The 20,143-nt window shown below is 42.2% G+C and overlaps 1 protein-coding gene across 5 annotated transcripts in view; it reads left to right on the top strand.

Annotated features, from left to right (window-relative positions):
• The window catches only part of TTLL5 (tubulin tyrosine ligase like 5), a 109,969-nt gene that overhangs the window by 11,184 nt on the left and 78,642 nt on the right, over positions 1-20,143 (top strand). For all 5 annotated transcript variants that reach the window (XM_083501150.1, XM_083501149.1, XM_083501148.1 and 2 more), the window contains exons 7-12: positions 86-168; positions 3,637-3,706; positions 4,512-4,596; positions 9,035-9,136; positions 9,935-10,026; positions 12,066-12,173. In XM_083501150.1, coding sequence (XP_083357276.1) covers positions 86-168; positions 3,637-3,706; positions 4,512-4,596; positions 9,035-9,136; positions 9,935-10,026; positions 12,066-12,173 — 540 coding nt within the window. The remainder of the gene's footprint in view (positions 1-85; positions 169-3,636; positions 3,707-4,511; positions 4,597-9,034; positions 9,137-9,934; positions 10,027-12,065; positions 12,174-20,143) is intronic.

Genomic DNA, 20,143 nt, shown 5'->3' with positions numbered 1-20,143 from the left:
CATTGCTGGAAGCTGTGGCAATGTCTGGTAAACCTTTTGGTAAAGCATTTGATAGTGTTTGTGATTTTTATTCTTTCTCAACCAGGTTCCTATTCAAAGGATAGGGGACCCTGGATAGTGAAACCTGTGGCATCTTCTAGAGGACGAGGTGTCTATTTGATCAACAATGTAAGCACTTAAATATACCAAGCTTGATAAGTCGCTTGCATCTTTGAGTGAGTGATAACATTTCATGATAATGTTTTGGCCTCCACATAAATGTTCAGACTGTTAGGAGCAACACACTTAGTATGGTACTGTTTCGCTGCACTTGTCCTGTTCCCTGTCACTTGTATCAGTTAAGCAAATTATTAGATAGTTAGATGTTGCTTATTTGGTTTGTCAAATGCTAACAACAGAGCTTATACGGAGCAAGCAGAATAGGTGTTACTGTTTTGGTTGCTACTTAACATGTGAAGGATGTCTGAGTCTTGATTACCAAGGAAGTAGTGTATATAAGACCTTTGACTTGGAACATGAATGTTTTAAAACTGTGAGTGAATTTCCTGGGTGAAATTCCAGTTGTTCCCATTGTGCAAGCATTCCAGCTTGCCAGGGGGAACGATGCCCTCTCCCATTGTGTGCCTTTTTTTTTGTAGTGGGAGGTGCTGTGGGAGGTGGGGGAAAGTTCCGTTGTACAAGCACTAACTTTGTGCAGGGCTTCCCTTGACAGGGCTGATTAGGTGACTCCCGCCATATTGCCAGAGAGGTTATAGGAATATCTTTTCAGGGGTGTATCCAGTAGAAGAGGGGTAGATTCAGAAAAACTTTGTAAGTCTAGGAGCAGTTATGTTCAGGTGGTTACTGTTCTGTGCATTCTCATCTTCTGAACTGAGATTACTCGTTTGTTGGCTAATGTTACGTCTTAACAAACACATCCCCATTCTGGCAAGTGGAGATATCTTGAGGTTCATAGTGCAAAAGTTACCATACATTTAGGGCAGCCACAGAATGATTAGAAGCGGCTATCAGATGGTAATGGGGTCCTGTTGACCATACACTCATATGTTAGGCTAGTTGTCTGTATGGTGAGGCAAATTTTACCAAGCACTTGATCAGAAATCTGGAGAAGCAAGGGTGTGGTGACATTTTTGCTATAGGTAACTAGCTCAACTGAATCTATTGCATTCAGCACAGATTAGCACTTGGTAAATAGATTTCACCCATGGAGAACAGTGTAGTAAATTCACTGTTGACTGTTTTAACTACCTTGTCTATCACTAGTCGTGAAAGGAGCCATAATGGATAGGAAAGTTTATGTGTGTGTCCCCTAAAACTAATAGGCAAACTATAAAACTGACCAGTGAGTCACTGCTTTCACTCATATATATCTCTCTCTTCCCCATATTGAAGGGGCCAGTTTGTCTCATATGTTCTCAGCCTGGCTCCTTTCCCATGGAATAAGGCAGCTGCTAGCCAAGTGCATGAAGCAACTGTTTCCAGAGCTGCACAAGATTTTATTCTCCACTTCAAGGAAAGACATATGTGAACAAAGGGTCAGAACCTGGAGAAAGGCACTCTAAGCTTATTTCCCATAATATCTGGTTCTTCCAGGATTGTTAAACCCACAGATCTGTCAAATGTCTTACTCCTTCTCTAGAGAGTGCTCTCTAGAATCTCATTCTTAAATCGCCTTAATCTCCTGCAGATAATAGGGGATGCTTTTGTTTCTGTGTGTCACTCTAGATAAATACAAAGTTTTCCAGTTGACTGTAGTTAACTTGTTCATACCCAAACTTATTTGAATAGTGGTTGCTACATAGGAAAGCCACTTTAGACTTGATTATCTTTATTGCTGTTAGAAACCATATCCGTGTTCTGTGCTTTCAGGATGTTGCAGCCCTCAGACTTATCCACATGCAGTCTATTCCTGTCAAAATATGAGCCCTTGATCATGACTTTATCACATTAGCTTTTACTATATTGAACTATCACAAGTATCATAGTTGTCGCACACAGTTCTTTTCTGTGCTCACAGTTCAAAGCCTTGGACAGAATTGCCTAGTTTGGCATTTGGACTGTGGTGCAGAAAGCATTATGTAAGGAAGTTGTTTTCTCTGCTGATGTTGTGCAGCCTGAATCCTATGCATGCTTACTTAGAAATTTGTCCCACTGTGTTTAGTGGAGGTTACTCCTCGGTAAGTCTGCATAGGATTGCAGCTTTAGTTCCTGTTACAGAGGCCTCATTCATAGCAATGTGGTCAACAATTCCAGTTTTTGCTGGAAGGAAAGAATAATATTAAAAACTTGAAAGGGAGAAACACCACCACTTAATTCTGATCCAGTTTTGATATGAGAGGGAGCCCTTTGATTGTGTAGAATCATAGAACTGTGGAGTTGGGAGGGACCCCGAGGGTCATCTAGTTCAACCCCTCAATGCAGGAATCTCAACTACATCATACAGCCTCTGCTTATAAACCTCCAAGGAAAAAGAGTCCACCACCTCTAATGGGAGTCTGTTCCACTGCCGAACAGCTGTTACCATCAGAAAGTTCTTCCTGATGTTTAGTTGGGATCTCCTTTCTTATCACTTAAATCCATTGGTTCAGGTCCTAGACTCCAAAGCAGGAGAAAACAGGCTTGATAATAAGCTACCTTCTAGTTTGCTCTCTGATGCATTTGTATTATATGAAGATGGATAATCTCTGAAAATGTTGAACTTGGTGTTTGATATTTGCATATCTTTATATACAATAACAAGGATGCATTCATATAAAGACAGTTTTGCAGCACTTACCGGTAATTCTTGCTATTCTGCTCTAAGCTGCAAGTGGAATAGCAACTCTGTTTCAAGATTTCTGGAATCAATATAACTTTCTGCAACCATGTGGGCAATCTCATTTCTCCATCTCCAAATGTTTTAGGGCAGGCATAGGCAAACTTGGCCCTCCAGATGTTTTGGGACTACAGTGGTACCTCTGGTTACGAACTTAATTCGTTCCGGAAGGTCCATTCTTAACCTGAAACCGTTCTTAACCTGAGGTACCACTTTAGCTAATGGGGCCTGCTGCGCCGCCAGCACACGATTTCTGTTCTCATCCTGGGGCAAAGTTCTTAATCCGAGGTACTACTTCCAGGTTAGTGGAGTCTGTAACCCGAGGTGTTTGTAACACGAGGTACCACTGTACAACTCCCATCATCCCTGACCACTGGTCGTGTTAGCTAGGGATGATGAGAGTTGTAGTTCCAAAACATCTGGAGGGCTGAGTTTGCCTATGTCTGTTTTAGGGGGACAAATTTCATTCAGATGGTGGTGTGTGTGTATTTAAGAGGATAAATGCTCCCTTTTCACTTGTTGCACTGCCAATCATATTTTTATCTACTCGCCCCATGTGCCTCCTGAATCTGTTCAGGGTTTTTACGCAACCCCCTGGAGGTGAATTTGGGAAAGGGCCTGAGGGATGTAAAGTTCTATTGAGCAAATTCTTGCACAAGTGGGATAGCTTCATTGGATACGACCCAATAGCTTTTGCCACAGTGTTTGGTTAACCTAGTAATCAGGCAAACATTCCCTGGCATGCAGCAATTGGGGGACAGTCTGCTAGCATTCAGATGTCCTGTTCTTCACTCCAATGTGCTATCTGTTTCTTCCTGTAGCCAAGTCAGATTTCCCTTGAAGAGAACATCTTGGTCTCCCGCTACATCAACAACCCTTTACTCATAGATGGTGAGTTTGTGTCTGAGTTAACTTTTCCTTCAGGAGATGTATGTGGAGGCTTCAGAATTTTATTTATTGATGTATTATATTTATATCCTACATTGCTTCCAGGAAGCTCAAGGCAGTGTCGAGTTACAGCTCGGCATCCAAAGAAAAATCAGTCTCACACCATGATAGGTTCCGAAATATGGCTGCTCCTAGGGCTAATGCAGCACAGCTTTTATTGTGTGAAATGTGTGAAATCAGAAAGATACAAAAAATACAAGCCAAGCAATTTGTTCTAGCCAGCAGATAAAGACCTTCGTACTAGACCATGCGAGCGATCAGGCTATGCTACGTTAGCCAATCATATGGGACAGCATGAGCTGTTCACGCGCTGTTCATGCTCCAAGGATGCTTCTAGCTATGAAATCACCCTGTAACAATAAGAACTTTGCTCATGCTCTCATGTACAAGCAATCATTTTCCCACAAGGCAGCATATGTGGTTCTAGCCCTCTGCCACTTTCTTTCAATAACCCTATGAAGCACATTAGGCTGAGAGATAGCAGTCGGCCCAGTCCCCTGATGAGCTACAGAACTGAGTGGTGATTTGAACCTGGCTATTGAATAATAGGAAAACAATTTTGTTTGATTCTGTTGTGAAGCATTCACCCCTTTAAAACTACAGTTGTGTCATCCAAACTCACAAAGCATCACTATTCAGGAATACTCACTGGAAATATCTGATCCCCTGACCCTGTTGTTCTCAACTCTTAGTTAGGTTCAATTTTTGAACAATTTGTGACCACTGAACAGTGTTGTTCCTTTTTCAGATTTCAAATTTGATGTTCGGCTATATGTTCTGGTGACATCCTATGACCCCCTTGTCATCTACCTCTATGAGGAAGGTCTGGCCAGGTAGGTGTCGGTTCTGTGTCCCATGCTGTAGAAGGCAAATATTTTGCTCCACAAAGTTGATCAGTCAGGTGTCTTAATTTCATTTTGTGACTGTCTCTTAAGATATTGAAGAGGTCTCTTGGTAATCCTACTCAGCTTTTGGAAGTTGGGAATGATGAATCAATGCTTATAAAGTATCTAGATAAAAATTATTTTCTCTCATTATGAGTGCATTTCCATTCATTTCCTGTCCTATTCTTCTCAAGCCCCAAGTGTTAGGGGCAGCCTCTAGTGGAGAATCTGCTGAGCTTAGCTACTGGCTGAAATTCAAGCAGCCTCAGCAATGACAGGGAATTATGGAACATACCGTATTTTTTCATGTATAATTTGGGGATTCCAAATTAAGAAAACACCCCTTAGCACTACCCATGTATAAGACAAGCCCCAACGTTAAACCTAATTTTCTGGTAAAAAACCCCCCTAGTCTTATACTGTACATGGAAAAATATGGTATGAATTAGTGAATGAAATGCCATTTCCTGACTGTGGCCTTGAGGTGGCAGTAGTGGACTTTAAGGCTTTCATTGCCTTCCAAAGTTTTTGTCTTTCCTGAATTTGTGAGTATAGGCACAAGGGAAAGCTTTCATGACTTTGGCGCCATCAGGTTACAACTCTTTTTGTCCACATATTTCCGTCTCTGGCCAAAATGCCAAGAAACCTATACTAAAGAAACATAGGAAGGTGTTTTACACCAGGTCAGGCATGTGTCCGACTCATTATTTTAATTGAGGACTTGGTTCGAAAAGTTTAAGCATTCCACAGCCTTTCTTCAGTAGCTATATTAAGAACTAGAGGCAGTATGCCATGACTTGTAGGAAGTGGCGCAACAATACTGCATGTGAGATAATATGGGATAAAAGCAGAATGTTGCTCCCCTTGTACTGAATTTAGGAAGAAGTTGTGGTGTCCTTAGTACGTAGTGTTATGGGACAGTGGTCCTCTCTTGTTTGATATGGGCAAATGGGTTGCACACTGTGTCATATATTTTGACTTGTTCCAGAGCAACTTTCCATTCTAGCTCTGGGCCTCCTTTGCATGTAACAATCTGATACTTTAAAGTGGAAGGTATATTTGTGATTAACCTCTTTTGTCCCTACTCCTCCTAATGAACTTGGCATTTGTCTCTTATCGCCTCACCCGAAGTAGATTTATTTATTGAATTTTCCAGAAATTATTGTCTCCTAAAGTGGCTCACATCAGTAAGAATAAGAGAGAGGCCCTGATATTAGGCATACTAACTTAAAAACAAACAAACCCACAAAAGTGAAAGGAGTGGAGGGAAAAGGTAGAGGAGGGAGATCAGTTCTTCAAGGCCAGAACAAAGTGGTGAACTATATAAGCAGGCATTTGTTTTTATTCATGCTGGTCTTCCCTTTGCTGGTGTTCTTGCTTGAATAGCAAATGGTGGCTCTTGTTTCTTTGGCTGATAGCTGGGGCCAGAGTGTTCTTTCCTCTTGCTTCTACAGTTCCAGGGCAACAGGCAGCTGGAGCTGAGTGTTCTTTCAGGCTGTAAAGGGGGAAGCGAACTCCCTGCAGCTGCTTCGTCTCTGGCTGATGGATGAGGCCAAGTTGGTTTCCCTCTTGCCTTGATGTTATTCCTGGGAGGCAAGGGCTGTGGCTTCCCAGTGGCCCTCGGCCCTCTGGTCAATGGCAGAAGTCACGGTATGTTTCCCTTCTGCTCTCCAATCTCAGAGCAGTTCACTTATCAAGTGAATGTACTTAATTGTGAACTGATTTTTTTTGGGGGGGGGGGAGGAATCAACTTTACACTTGAATATCACAGCACAACAGGCAGCTTCTGTGGTGCATCTTAAAACAGCCCATTATACACGATCAAAACAAAGTGCAAAAGGCTTAGATGCATGCTGGTAATTTTTTGTGTAACGTACCTTTGCAAAGTGAATGTTGTTGCCACCTCCTTTTGTGGGCTTTTGTGTTCTTTAGTAGCCTGTGCTCCTCATGTTTGCTGGTTTCGGATTGTGCGCAAACTTCTGACAGCAGTGAAGTGCCAGTAGGGGGCACTCAGGCACAGGTTTTGCAAGTTTCTTCCTCAACTTAGTTTTTCTTTGTTTGGAGTCAAAGGGAAAAAGTCAGTTATTTTAAAATATCAAGTTTTAAAAAGCTATATTTTGGGGCCTAAACTCTTCCAGGCAGACATTTGTAGTTGGACCAGTGCTGATCTGCGGAGAAAACGCAGAGTCGTTTTTGTGGAAATACAATGGGTTGAGCAGAAAACCAAATGTGCTTCAGAGGGGCCCCAGAAGGAGAAGGGGTGGGAAAAGGACGTGGCTGCGCAACTATGCTCTGAAATGAAGGAGCAGGCAGCAGAACCTTGCAGTGCCTGACAGTGTGCTGCTTTCCTGTTCCCTAAGCCCCCTAGTGCCCTCTCCTTTGGTAGTCCTGCTTGCTAATTAGCACTGGCTCCATGGAGATATTTACCTTTTCTCTGCTGGATTCCTGTGGTTTCCAAAGAATTCAGGTACTTACTGTGAGCCAAGGAATTCACATTACCTCATAGACTGTGTTGTGGCCAGAGCCTGTTACAGCAGCCCAGTCCCCTTTTCAGTAACCCCTGCCTGGCAGGCCCTTGATGTTTGGGGAATGTAGCTAGCTTAAGCAGTGGGGGGATTGCAGTTGGTCTCATGGTCCTCCTTTCTCTCTCCCCCCACCTCCCAGGTTATAGCAAACATATCAGTTTTGAGCAACAGCATTTTGTACTTCTTGCTACTACTGAGCATGCCTCGATCGGTTAAGCTAGTATGAAACAGAATACCACTATTGGTTTCCTACATTGAAGAGCGTTGGGCTTATTGACAGGATATAAGAATGTTGGTGCTATCTGTTTTTGTGCATGTGAAGTAGTAGCTAGAATTTGAAAATGGTTCTTCATTTTTTTGTAAGTGGCTTAGAAACTTTTTTGTAGTAAGCAACTAATAATAATAGAATTGTAGAGTTGGAAGGGACCACGAGGGTCATCTAGTCCAACCCCCTGCAATGCAGGAATCTTTTGCCCAACGTGGGGCTTGAACCCACAGCCTTGTGATTAAGAGTCTCATACTCTACAAGTAATAAATTATGTACCCATTAGGAGATTACATAGATTTGACTGAAGAAGTATGGAGAATTTGGAGTGGCATTCAAAATGGTACACTGGGCCAAGTTGTTTGTGTTTATATACAGTCAGTCTTTCCTCCTGTAGGAGCCCAGGGGGTGCACAGCAATGTTGCAATACAAAAATCAAAGTAAAACTCCTTAAAGCTTGATTGTCTAAAACAAGAAGCCTAATGTAACGCAGCCAGCCCACCATACCAGCTACTGGCTTCCAGGGCTTATTTAGGTTCCCACAGCCCAGATGAATAAATATGTTTCGTTGACATCTGAAAATTTTCAGTGTGGGAAACCTCATAGAGGGAATTCTATAACCAGGGTGCCACTACCATGAAGGCTCAGTCTTGGGCAACCAGCTTACAGGCTATACCTGGTGGTAGAACCATTAGCAGGACCTCTTCTGCTGATCTCAAAGCGGGAGTCAGTTTGGAGACCAACAGAATTATGGGGAAGAGCTCTCCCCACTTCAATTTCCTTGGCACGGTTTATATACCATAATGCCATTTGTGTGTCCTCATTCCATTTAAGTTCCATCACTCGTCTGCAATGATACTGGATTTTCCATAAAACTTAGAGCTGCAAATTAATTTGCATCGAATTTTCTGATGCCCCTGAGCATGTTCTGATTTAACGCGTTTATTTTACATGTATTTAGAACACTAGGCTAAAAATGCTGAAACTGCCAAGCTGGCCTAATAAATTATTTGCATTTGGTATCCTTCAATTGTTCCTAATTAACTTAAGAAACAGAACATTTTTTAGTTGAAAAATAAAGCATTGACAAATTTTCCACTCCACATTCCTGTTCAATTGTTATTCCTGTGTCCATATGGAGTTAAATGGTTTAAAAGTCGTTTAAACTGCTTCCTGCATTGAGGATGGGGTTCTTCAATCAATTTGTTCACATAAGTCCAATTATGTGACACAAACAGAAAAAATAATTAATCAAAGATGGTTCCTGTTACTGATGTTGGCAGAACAGATAATGAATTCAGTCGCACTGCTGTTTCTAAATGTATGTGTGTTTCCTGGATAAGACTGCAAATAGCCCATTGCAATTTGGTAGTGGATAAGAGACTGTGAAAAAGAGATGATAGTAATTTCTGATATGGTGTGATGAGGGATGGGTTTGGGGAGGAAGCATGGAAGTTGGCAGCTAGCTTTCATCAGATGTATAGGTGAGGGGAGAAAGTAATATCTAGCCATTCCCCAATCTCTAGATAAAAGATGATGGGACAATTGGCCTGCTATGCTTTGAATTATTGTTGTAGTCTTGGTTCTTGTTTTGTAGGTTTGCAACTGTGAGATATGACCAGGGAGCAAAGAATATTAAGAACCAATTCATGCATTTAACAAACTACAGTGTCAACAAGAAGAGTGGTGACTATGTCAGGTACTTACATTTTGCTGAGGAGTTTTTGAGTTTTCAGTTGTCCAGAGAAAAGCAGCCAAAGCCATGATATTTATTTATTTAAATATATTTTTATTATCCTGCCTGTTACACCCCGCCCCCACAAAGTAGCTTACAGCAGTTAATACATATAATACATTGAATAATGAAGCACTAAAAAACAAAACTAGTATTTTGTTGTGGCTGTCTTAAATTGATGCAGACACTGATTTAGAGACCACCTTAACCCAGTAGATCTCTGTGGTCTGCGGGAAGGTTTCTTCTGCAAGCTTCAAAGATCTCAGCCGCCCCCTCTGTGGTAACTTGAATCAGTCTTTTTTAGTGTGGCTGCCTCTGTTCTGCAGAACAGCATTACTGTTGAGATATGACAGACATCCACTTTTGGCACTTTCCAGAAACAATTGAAGACATTCTTGTTCCTACAGGCTTTCCCAGTTGAATAAATGTGTATTTGCCACAAGTCTCTATTTTGTATTGTCTTAGTTTTGTTTTAAAGGTATTGGCTGTTTTGTGTGTTGTTAACTTTTTTTGCTGTTTTAATTGTACTTTCCCTTGAAATGCTCTCCTAGAAGGTGATTAATAAAATAATAATAATGGTGATGATGATCTATGATTCTATGTGGCACTTGTAAGACTTGACCCAAATTGTTTATTTCTGTTAAACATTTGTCAACAATAATTAATACAAAAACCCAAAACTTGTAAATTGACATTTAAACAGAAATATGAGACATTATACTGAAGTTCCTGAAAGTGTGAAATCTATTTCTTTGGTCATAGCTGTGATGACCCTGAAGTGGAAGATTATGGGAACAAATGGAGTATGAGTGCAATGCTAAGGTATCTGAAACAGGAAGGGAAAGATACTACAGGTGAGTAGAGAACTGTTACCCCCAGAACAGCACATGATAGGAAGAGAGGAGGGGTAATTCCGTCTGGCAAGCAAAAATTCTTGCTCTGACAGAACAATCAGAAGAGTGTGAGGTTGAATACTTCCCATGTGTCTTTTGTAAATACACTATTCCCTATGTAGTATTCACTTTATTAAGTGAATGCCTTTCATCTTGGAATTCTGTATTTTATTGGAGAGTTTCTTTTTCTCACATTTGATTGATTTACTGATAGCATCATGAATGAGCAATGCAAATTAGAAATTCTTTTCAGCAACAAGTTCTTAGCATTAATTAATTATGACTAGCATCAGTACCAGTGTTGTCAAAATTCTTGTTTAGTGGAAGGAGACTGGTGAACTCAGAAGTGTGTAATGCATGGAATTATGCATGCTGTTTGAAGCAGGCATTGTTTTTGCAAAAGTGAAGAGTCAATGCCTATGAGAATATATGGCTTTCGTTTTCATGTGAGAATTGAAATGGCTTACAATTAATATATACACAGGTGGTTTGGCCAGACTAAGACATGAGCATTCTGATGTACTTAAAAAATTTTGGATCAACTTTGTGTTTGTCTGAAATCTTGAAAGTGATAGACGATAGTCTGCAACAGAAATGGACAAATTATTTATTCATGTGGGGTCACTAGTCTCCAGACAGTGGTATTGAGGCCAAGAGAATATTTTTTGGCACAGTAGCTAGGTTCCATAATAAAACTGATGCTTCCTAAAGGTTTTACATAGCTTTGGGCTTGGGCATAGCAATACATACAAATGTGTACAATTGCTGATAGTCAAGAAAAGCTATAACATTAAAGTGGAATACCTTTCTTGAAAAGCAGCAAGTTTACAAACTTTTTATTTTTCCACGGAATGAAAGTGTAGGCAAATATATTAGGGATTTCATTAAAAAATAATGATAGGGCTAACAGGGACTGGAACTAATTGCCTTGGGGGCTGTCATTTGGTTGTCCTAGTTTAGAAGAGGCACAACTTGCAAAAGTTGTGGAATTCTGTCCCCATGGAGGTTTGCCTGGCACTTTCATTATATACCGTATTTTTCGCCCCATAGGACGCACTTTTCCCCCTCCAAAAATGAAGGGGAAATGTGTGTGCGTCCTCTGGGGCGAATGCAGGCTTTCGCTGAAGCCTGGAGAGCGAGAGGCATCGGTGCGCACCGACCCCTCTCGCTCTCCAGGCTTCAGGAAGCTATCCGCAAGCCTTGCAAGCCCGGCAGGAGTTCCCGCGGGCTCACAAGGCTTGCGGGCAGCAGCCTGCAGCCTCGGCGAGTGTCCGCAAGCCTTGCGCGCCCGGCAGGAGGTCCCGCCGGGCGCGCGAGGCTTGGGGCGGCAGCCTGTCGCCCGAAGCACGGGGAGCCCTCCAGAGGGTGCCCCGTGCTTCGGGCAGGTGTGCGCAAGGCTTGGGGCGGCAGCCACGGCGGGGGGGGGGGATAAATTTTTTTTATTCATTCCCCCCCCCAAAAAAAACCCCGAGGTGCGTCCTATGGGCCGGTGCGCCCTATAGGACGAAAAATACGGTAGCTTTTGTTGTATGCTGAAGACACGCCTCTTTACCTCGGCCTTTACCTCTTGAGTTATATATTTTGAAGACCCACTCTAGCTGTGATTGTAATTAGTTTTAAACTGTTTTTATGCTGTATTTTATATTGCTGTAACCAGCCCTGGGACCTTCTGATGAAGGGTGGGTAATAAATCTAATAATTAATAATAATTATTATAAGCAATAACACTTTATGTTGTACCTCAAAACTAGAATATTACTTTACTTGGTTTTAATTCTTATACTTTGGTTGGTATTTATGGGGTACCTATAAGCAAGTCTCCTAATTCCTTCCTACAAGTTTCTTTTAAAGTTCCCTTGTGGGCGTGCTCTTATGAGCTTTCTGTTTGCTGCCTGTTGTTGATGCTCATGTTCTTATGTGTCTTTGTTTCAATATCACAGGTTAAAAATCCTCATATCAAATTTCTCATTCTTTTTCACTTTACCCATTTCTCCTTCCAGCTCTGATGGCCAGTGTAGAGGATCTGATAATAAAGACAATACTTTCAGCTGAACTGGTAATAGCTGCTGCCTGCAAAGCCTTTCTCCCACACCGAGGTGTTTGTTTTGGTAAGGAAATGAAGGCACCTCATCTGTTGTATGTAGTTTCTCTGACAATGCAATCCTATATGTGTCTAGTCAGAAGTAAGTTACATTGAGTTCAGAGGAACTTTTATTTCCAGGTAAGTGTGAAAGGATTCCAGCCTTATGGTGGAATTCAGTATAGCACTAAGTGGGATATGCATGGGGATGGGGACAAGGTCTGCTCATGCATTGGGACATGCCCAGTGTGTGTCATGACATCATGCGCGCTGCCCAGTCTCGGAACCTGACTTCCAGTGACACAGGAAGTCCAGAGACCTCACAAGGCCTTGGATGTGACTTCTGGTGCTTCGCGAGGCACCGGAAGTTACAACAGGGGCCCTGCAGTGTGGGTGCTGAGTACCCATGACAATTTTTTTGTGGGTGCTCAGGCACCCAGAGCCCCCTATAGTTGGCTCCCCTGCGCCCAACCCTGCAGAGCAAATTTAAGGGGTGCACAGGGGGAAGCCCCGTTGTACTAGCACACCTCTTTCCCCACATCCAACAACTTAGTTGAATCTCCCCCTTCAGTGTTTCTTCTTCCTTGGGTCATATTTTGAAGGGAGTATGGGTAATTTGCACTTCATACTAGATCATTAATGGACAAAGAATGGGCCAGACACCTTCTGTAGACCATATGAAGTTGTAAGCAGCTGTTCTTTGAATGATGCCACACATGGTCACAACATGGGTGGCTGCTTGTGTTCGTTGCTTGTGTACACCCACTGTGGCATGGGCTGCTGTCAAAGAACAACTCTAACAGGTAAGCTGCTTTGTTTTTCTTAGTAATGTAATATGGGCAGGATGCCAGCAATTAAATTAACATGCAAGGTTTAAAATGCAAGAGAATATTCATCTGTTCAGTGCACGGATGACCTAGAGGGTGCATTCCGCTAGTAAAAGTGTAACAAAAAAGCACTCAACTTATTAATGAAAGACTAGGAATGGCAGCAGCTGTGAGATGGAAAACTTAATCCTTTTTTAAAAAAAGAAAAGAAAAGCATATTTCTTGTTCACAGTTTGAAAATGTGCATCAGATTTCTCCTGAAATAAGAGAGCTTCAATGATGCTTTAAGAACAGAAGGAATTGAATTGGCGTCATTGTCCCCGCTCTTTATGATCTCTTGGGTCTCTCTGCTTCTCATGGCATTTTGTTTCTTTTTGTCTTGCACTTGGTTGCTTTTGTGTCCTGGTTTTTTTTTTTGCGGGGGGGGGGGGGAGAGCAGTCTAGGTTGGTGATTATTCAACCTGGTGAGTGTGGTATTGCCCAATGCTTTCTCCTAACCCTGGTTCCGCAGCGGGTGGGGAAGGATCACTGGCTTCTCCCCAGGACTTGAGTTGAAAGCAGAGCTGAGATATGCTTTGACTGCATTCTTGCCAGGTGCATGTGCAGAGCCAAAGCAAGCCTCCACTTCTGCTTCTCCTCCCTGGCTCTGAACTTGAGGAACATGGTGGAGACATGTGGGTTTGCCTTTCCTGGGCACTCTGAGCTTGGAAGATGCTACTGGAGCAGAAGAACTTGACACATCTCCGACTTCCCTTGCTTTGAGATGAAGATGAAGCAGGGAAGCTTGTTTCTGTGTTTACATACATAATTTTATCTGTAGGCAGCCTTTCCACAGCTTACAACATGAAAAAATATATAACTACAACCTAACAAAAGTAGTCATAAACCATAAATAAAACATTAAGAAATACACAACCACATAAACCACAAGATCTAAAATATAGAAAAAACAAACAGCAACAAGTCCCACCAAACAACACCTCCCCCCAAAAAACCCCCACCCCAGCCCAAGAGGGTGTTCAGCAGCCTCAGCTTTTGTAGCTGGGGTCAATTAAGGCCCCGCTCTCCCAGACCTGGTGGAAAAGGCCTGCAAGAAAGGAAGCAGAACTTCCTGGCTGTTTGTTGAGTACTTGTAGGATCCAGAACGAAAGCAAGGCTCCACAAACCCCCTCCAGTAATAAAGCAGTGACGAGGCTTCTTGTATGGTGAGGAATGCCTCACACTTTTCCCCAGCTCCAAGCTTGGAGCTAAAGAGGGAAATAGAGGATGGTAACTAATCTTGGACTGTGTTTGAGACATGCAGCATTAGGTCAGGAATAAGATCTGTCCTATATTGGAGGAGGGACATAATATTGATGAAGTCTCAGGCTTCCTCAACCTCGGCCCTCCAGATGTTTTGAGACTACAGTTCTCACCATCCCTGGCCACTGGTCCTGCTAGCTAGGGATCATGGGAGTTGTAGGTCAAAAACATCTGGAGGGCCAAGGTTGAAGAAGCCTGATGAAGACAAATATTTGAAAGGCAGCCGTACATTGTCCACCCTGGCCCCAATTTTATCTCAATTATTAAAATAATTAACTCAAATGTAAGAACATAACATATTTCCTTTCTGGATTAGATCAACAATCCATCTATTCGTAGTACTCACTTTCCTCCAGTGCTAATCAGATGCACCTGGAAGCTCAGAAACTGAGCGTAATTGTCATTGCTGTCTCCTGTTGAGTATAGTTAGAAATATGCTGTCTTGAATATTTCAACTATTATGGCGATCTTCCATGTATTTGTCAAATCCTTTTTAAAGCTATTTAGGTTAGTGGTTGTTGCAGCCTTCTGTAGCACTGAATCCCACAATGCCTGTCAGTTGCATTGGGTAGCCCAGAGCTGTAGTTGAAATTAATGAAAAAGTTGAAATTACTCTCCAATACAATGTCCATATCACTCCTTGTTCTTGTCATTCTTAGGCCTCTCTCATAATGACACACTACCCCAATGATTTTAGTTCTTCTTTCTTAACAACCCCCCCCCCCCAGATTTCTCCAGCTTAGCAATATTTTTTGTACAAAGGCAAACAGAACTACCCACAATATTTTTAACGCTGGGGAAAACAGCCTTTTGGAGCTCTTCAGAACTTATGAAGCACTGTACACTTGGCTCAGATCCTGATCTAAGAATGAATTGCATCTGAACGGTGTGCCTAGAATTCTCAGGGTATCCATCCCAATGCTGTGGATTTCCCCACATGCCAAATGGATAGCTTTGAATCACACTTCTTTTTCCACCATTGAATTTTATCCAGAACCTGAACCTCACTATTGTCAGGCTAGGATAAATCCACTGATGGTAGCTGCAAAGCTGTGAATTGCACTATCTGTCATCCATAAAAACTGTGAAATGTCCTTATGATGTAAAAATGACTAAGTGAAAATTCACAGAATGCTTGCATCTCACAAGCGTGCCTCTTTCACAAATTTAGCATTTTTTAGGGAAAGTGCATTGCTTTCGTTTGGGTTTTTTCTGGGCTTGTGTTTGGATGGTCATACCACATGGCGGCGATAGAGCTCACATCTGGCAGCGCTTTTGATTGGAGTTATGTGCTGGCAAAGATTGGAAGACTTGTTGGCAAGAAACCTGGGAATGTTTCCAAAAAAGCAACGGATGGTACCAGTTTGTGCCTTCTCCCACTTTCTAGTACCTGTTTCTCAACCTTCCCTTTGGCAGCAACCTATTGCTTCCTGCAGCCTTATGTGTAAATACAGGACAGACGCTGCAGAGCTGGGAATTGTAGAACCCAGAAGCATTTCATTCCAGTAATCTTGATCATATCAAGGGTTACTATTTATTCAGGCTGCTCAGGCCTACTAGACTAAAAGTGAAGAACCCTCTAGCTCAGGATATAGATACTAGAGCTGTGAAGCTTGATAGCACTATAGTTACTATATCAATTACATTAAAAGTTCAGACTTGATTAAAGCTGGGTGGTGGTAGGTCCCAGAAGAGCTGGAACAGAGTATGAGCAATACCGAGTGCTGTAACAGCTACTGGTCCTGTATGCTCTGCTAATTGGAACTCATGAACTCATAACCAAATCTGTAGGGTAGGGAGTAACCTTGCTGCAGTAGCTGATGTGCATGGGCTTTTGCCCTCCCCCTCGGAGAAGAAAGGTGTAAAGCAGTACTAAGCCTCATGCAGGGGATCTTAGTGTCAGCAGGAGTGTGTGTGGGCAAGGAGTCCAGAGGTCCCTTGCTGCTAAAGAAGAAAGGTGGATACATGATGAAACAGCAGCTAATCAGAAGTCAGAATCGTGTTGCAGAGTGTGGAATGTGTGTTGGGGTTTATGGAAACAGGGATAAAAACTCCATGGGCAGTGTGGATGAATGAATGGGGAAAGCCAGCACCAGTGATTCCAGCATCCAAGACAGTGGTGCAAGTTGCTGTTTTGGTATCTGTCTCAGATATCAGAATGCTTGCGGCCAGTTTTGTTTACTGTATGAGCCAGTGTCTCATACAGGGATTGAGGTTCACCATCAGCCTTCTGAGTTGGCCTGTTCCTCCATTAGGAAGTTGCTCACAAGGAGTTTGTGGTTCTAGGACAATGGTGTGGAATCACTTTGGACTGGAGGCCTGGAGCCAAAATTTGCCAAACTTCTGTAGGCCACATTGGCTTTTTGCAGCCAAGACTTTACCTTTGGTGCTGTTTGAATTTGACTATTGTGCTGCTTTCAAAAGAGGTTGGATATGCTTGGGAGTAATCACTTGCTTCTGAGTGTCTCTGATACCCTGTCATGCTGCCTTTGGCAGGTAAGTTGCCCAAACCAAACAGTGCCAACCCAAAAGTAAAACTTTGGCTGCAGAGGGAAGTTCTTTTGTAATCATGGCTTGAATTTGGCACTGTTTGCAGCCTTTGCTTGGCTGAAATGGGCAGGCTTGGTGGGCCTAAGTAGACCCACAGGCCAGAGGTTCCCCACTACTGTCCTAGGACTACTAATAATTGTATGTGAAGTGTCTTTTTTCCAAGGCTAAACAGCTTGCTAAGCACATTAAGCACAGCTTACAAAAGTAACATGCACAACTTTTCATATCATTTGCACAAACATTGTAGAGGCAGGTGATGAACCTTTTTCACTTTTTTGATAAAGAATCCATGACCATCTGTCATGGATGCTTTTAGCTGAGATTCCTGCATTGCAGGGGGTTGGGCTAGATGACCCTTGGGCTTCACTTCCAACTCTATGATTCTATGAAATGGTGTGTATATTCAGCTCTCTAGTGTAACAGTTGTGGTTTGGAGCATGCACTGTAAAACAAATAGCTGCATTTGAAAATGACTCTGTTCAGTGCCAAGAATATTTTAAATGTGCAAACTTCATAAACCAATGCATATTAAACAATGGGCATAAATCCTTAGTTTGCATAGTTTGCTTCTACAAGTCATGGGGTCGGGTGGAGAGTTCTGTGCAGGATCTGCCTACAAATTCTATGACCACCAGGGGGAAAAGTCAGACCCCCCCCGAGATTGCAGCAGGCATTGCTTGCATAAATTATTTTTACAGATGGGCAGAAACGTATTGTTTTAATTACAGTTCACATGTTTTATCACAATGTTGATTACTGCATCTAGTGGCAAATTACACATGTGCGCTGTAGTTGTTGAATAAAGAGAACCAAAATTATAGGATTCCTAGTTACTGTTTAGTGATTCCAGCTTTTCAAGCAGTATTTTCCATTTTTACTTTTTCCTGTGATCAGTCAAACCTTGGTTCCCTAAACCGATCTGTTTTGGAACGTTTTGGCTCCCGAACACCAAAAACCCGGAAGTAAATGCTCCGGTTTTTGAACGTTTTTCAGAAGCCAAATGGCTTCCGGGAACCCCCCCTTTTTTTCTCCATTGACTTTGCTGACTGCCCTTTGATCCTCAGTCATGGAACGTTTCGGAAGTCGAAATGACTTCCGGAATGGATTACGTTCAGCAACCGAGGTTTGACTGCAATTGAATAATTATTTGCTGGTTATTTGCAATGCCAGTCCTGTCCTGTCCTCTCTAGCTCCTTTCCACTCTTTTGTGAATTATGCTACCCAGGATTCTTCCTCTCTTATCTCATTCTGCATCTACCAGACCTTGCAATATGCACATTTTCTGATTTGGAGCTTGTACAGAGTTGCTTTGGAATCTTCTGTTTTATTTTCAAGCACCTAGAAGTGGTTGCACATGAATTTAGGGTCCTAAATTAACCCAAGTAGGAGATTTCTGCACAAATCTTAAAAGGAAAACATGGGGGCGAAGTATTCCTATTTGGCTAGTAATATTTGCTTGATTTGCCTCCCAAATGTCTTGGACTCTATAGCTATTAATCCTTGAATCTTGAGGCACACAGTAGTCTCTCATCATACATAGAGTTAAGCTTTGAACAGGGGGAGGAAAGCCAAAGTAACCTCCATTAGTATAATGTATTTTTATCTTCGGTGAGGGTTATTTCCCCTTGTAAATGCTAACCAGCTTGACATTGGGAGATACAACTTAAATTGCAGCCCTAGGTGGTCTGGCTGTAGCCTCCCTGGAGATTGCAGGTATTATGTATACATCCTAACCAGGCATTAATTTGGCAGGTAGTCTGGAAAATGCCACTGCGTTGTATTCTAATGTGAAAGCTGTGTTTAGCATCTGCATTGCGTGGAAAGAGGTTCTGCATTTTGAGGGGGGAAAGGACAACTGGCAAGCGGGAGTTGGGATAAACCAACTTCATATAGGATCATGCCCCTTAATGTGGTAAATATAGTCTTGGGAGATGATCAAAAAGCATTTTTTTATTAATTTTTTTTTCCCTTGGCAGAACTAGCTTATTCCCATTTGTACAACTTCTGGAGGGTTACAGAGGCATCTATGAGTTAAACAAGGGAGAGTGGGAGCTTTCAGCACTCCAAGCAGACCATTACAGAAGTGATTCAGCAGGAGGAGGCGGCAGGAGACTGGTATATTCCGGTCCAGGCCTATTAAAGGTTTCATTGTTTTGACTTCTGGAGTCTGCTTCTGGGTGGGCATCGAAAAGCCCCATTATGGCATATATTGAGTCCTGCTTTGAAGCACTGAAATTTTTCCCTAGGGGGAAAAGGGAAGAGATGGTGAGAAGGCACTAAGTTCATTTTCTGACTCATTCGCCACTGCTGCACCCACAGCATAGATCTGGCGCAAGTATAATCCTATCACAGTCCCGTATCTGACTCTCATAATCACTGATATAGGTAATGTAGCACTATAAACTACCCGGAGAATGTTAGTTATTGAGCAGGAAAGAAACAAATTAGGGACTGAACACCAGAAGTCTTTTAAAGCTCGAATGAGACCATAAACACTGAGAAATTGTTTTATATTGCAGAATTGTAACCCATTTGTTCTTTGTCAAAGCGATAAAAGAACATGCAGAGGCTTTGGGGTTAGTAGTTGTTCAAGAAAATGCAACAACCTTTGCGTACAGTAGATTTATTAGTGAAGCAGAGTGAGCTCAATATATGACTATAATAACTGGGGAGAAGGGGAGAGCAAGGAAAGGTATTTGATTTATTTATTCATTAAAGGTGTTTTAATACAGACATACAATCATATCCCCATGGTACGTACTTAAACTAAGCTGTCATTTTCCAGTCTTGGAAATTAGAGAATACATTTGGTTCAGTAAAAGATTAGAGTATGAAGTTGTGTCATGATCGTACTGCTGAAATTATTCATTGAATGATGTATGTTCTTTTAAGCTGAAGTGGCGAATGGAACAAATGACTGCAATGTTTTTCCCCTGAAAACCACCATAAAGAAAGTATTGGGAGCAACCATTTAAAGCCTTGGTCCCTTAATCTGCAGAGAAACTCAATGTTTAATTTCTTCTATGTCAGGCAAAAAGCTGTATGTGTAGAGAGAGCTTTTATTGTGTGGTCCTTTTTTGCCACACTAGAGTTGGAGTAGATGTTGCTCTGAGCTCTGAAAAGACCAAAAGTGCTTTCAAGACTTTGAACGCCCTACACAGTTTTCTCACAGGCTAAGGTAGCCTTCCCCAACCTGGTGCCCTCCAGATGTTTTGGATGGTAATTCCTATCAACCCTAGCCAGTGTATCCAGGGTGATGGGAGTTGTAGCCCAACATGTACGAGAACACAAGAAAGCCTGCTGAATTGGACCAGTGTCC

Source organism: Podarcis liolepis, assembly GCF_965112155.1.
Source record: "Podarcis liolepis genome assembly, chromosome: 1".
NCBI lineage: Eukaryota > Metazoa > Chordata > Lepidosauria > Squamata > Lacertidae > Podarcis > Podarcis liolepis.
This window is presented reverse-complemented; position numbering and strand designations above follow the sequence as displayed.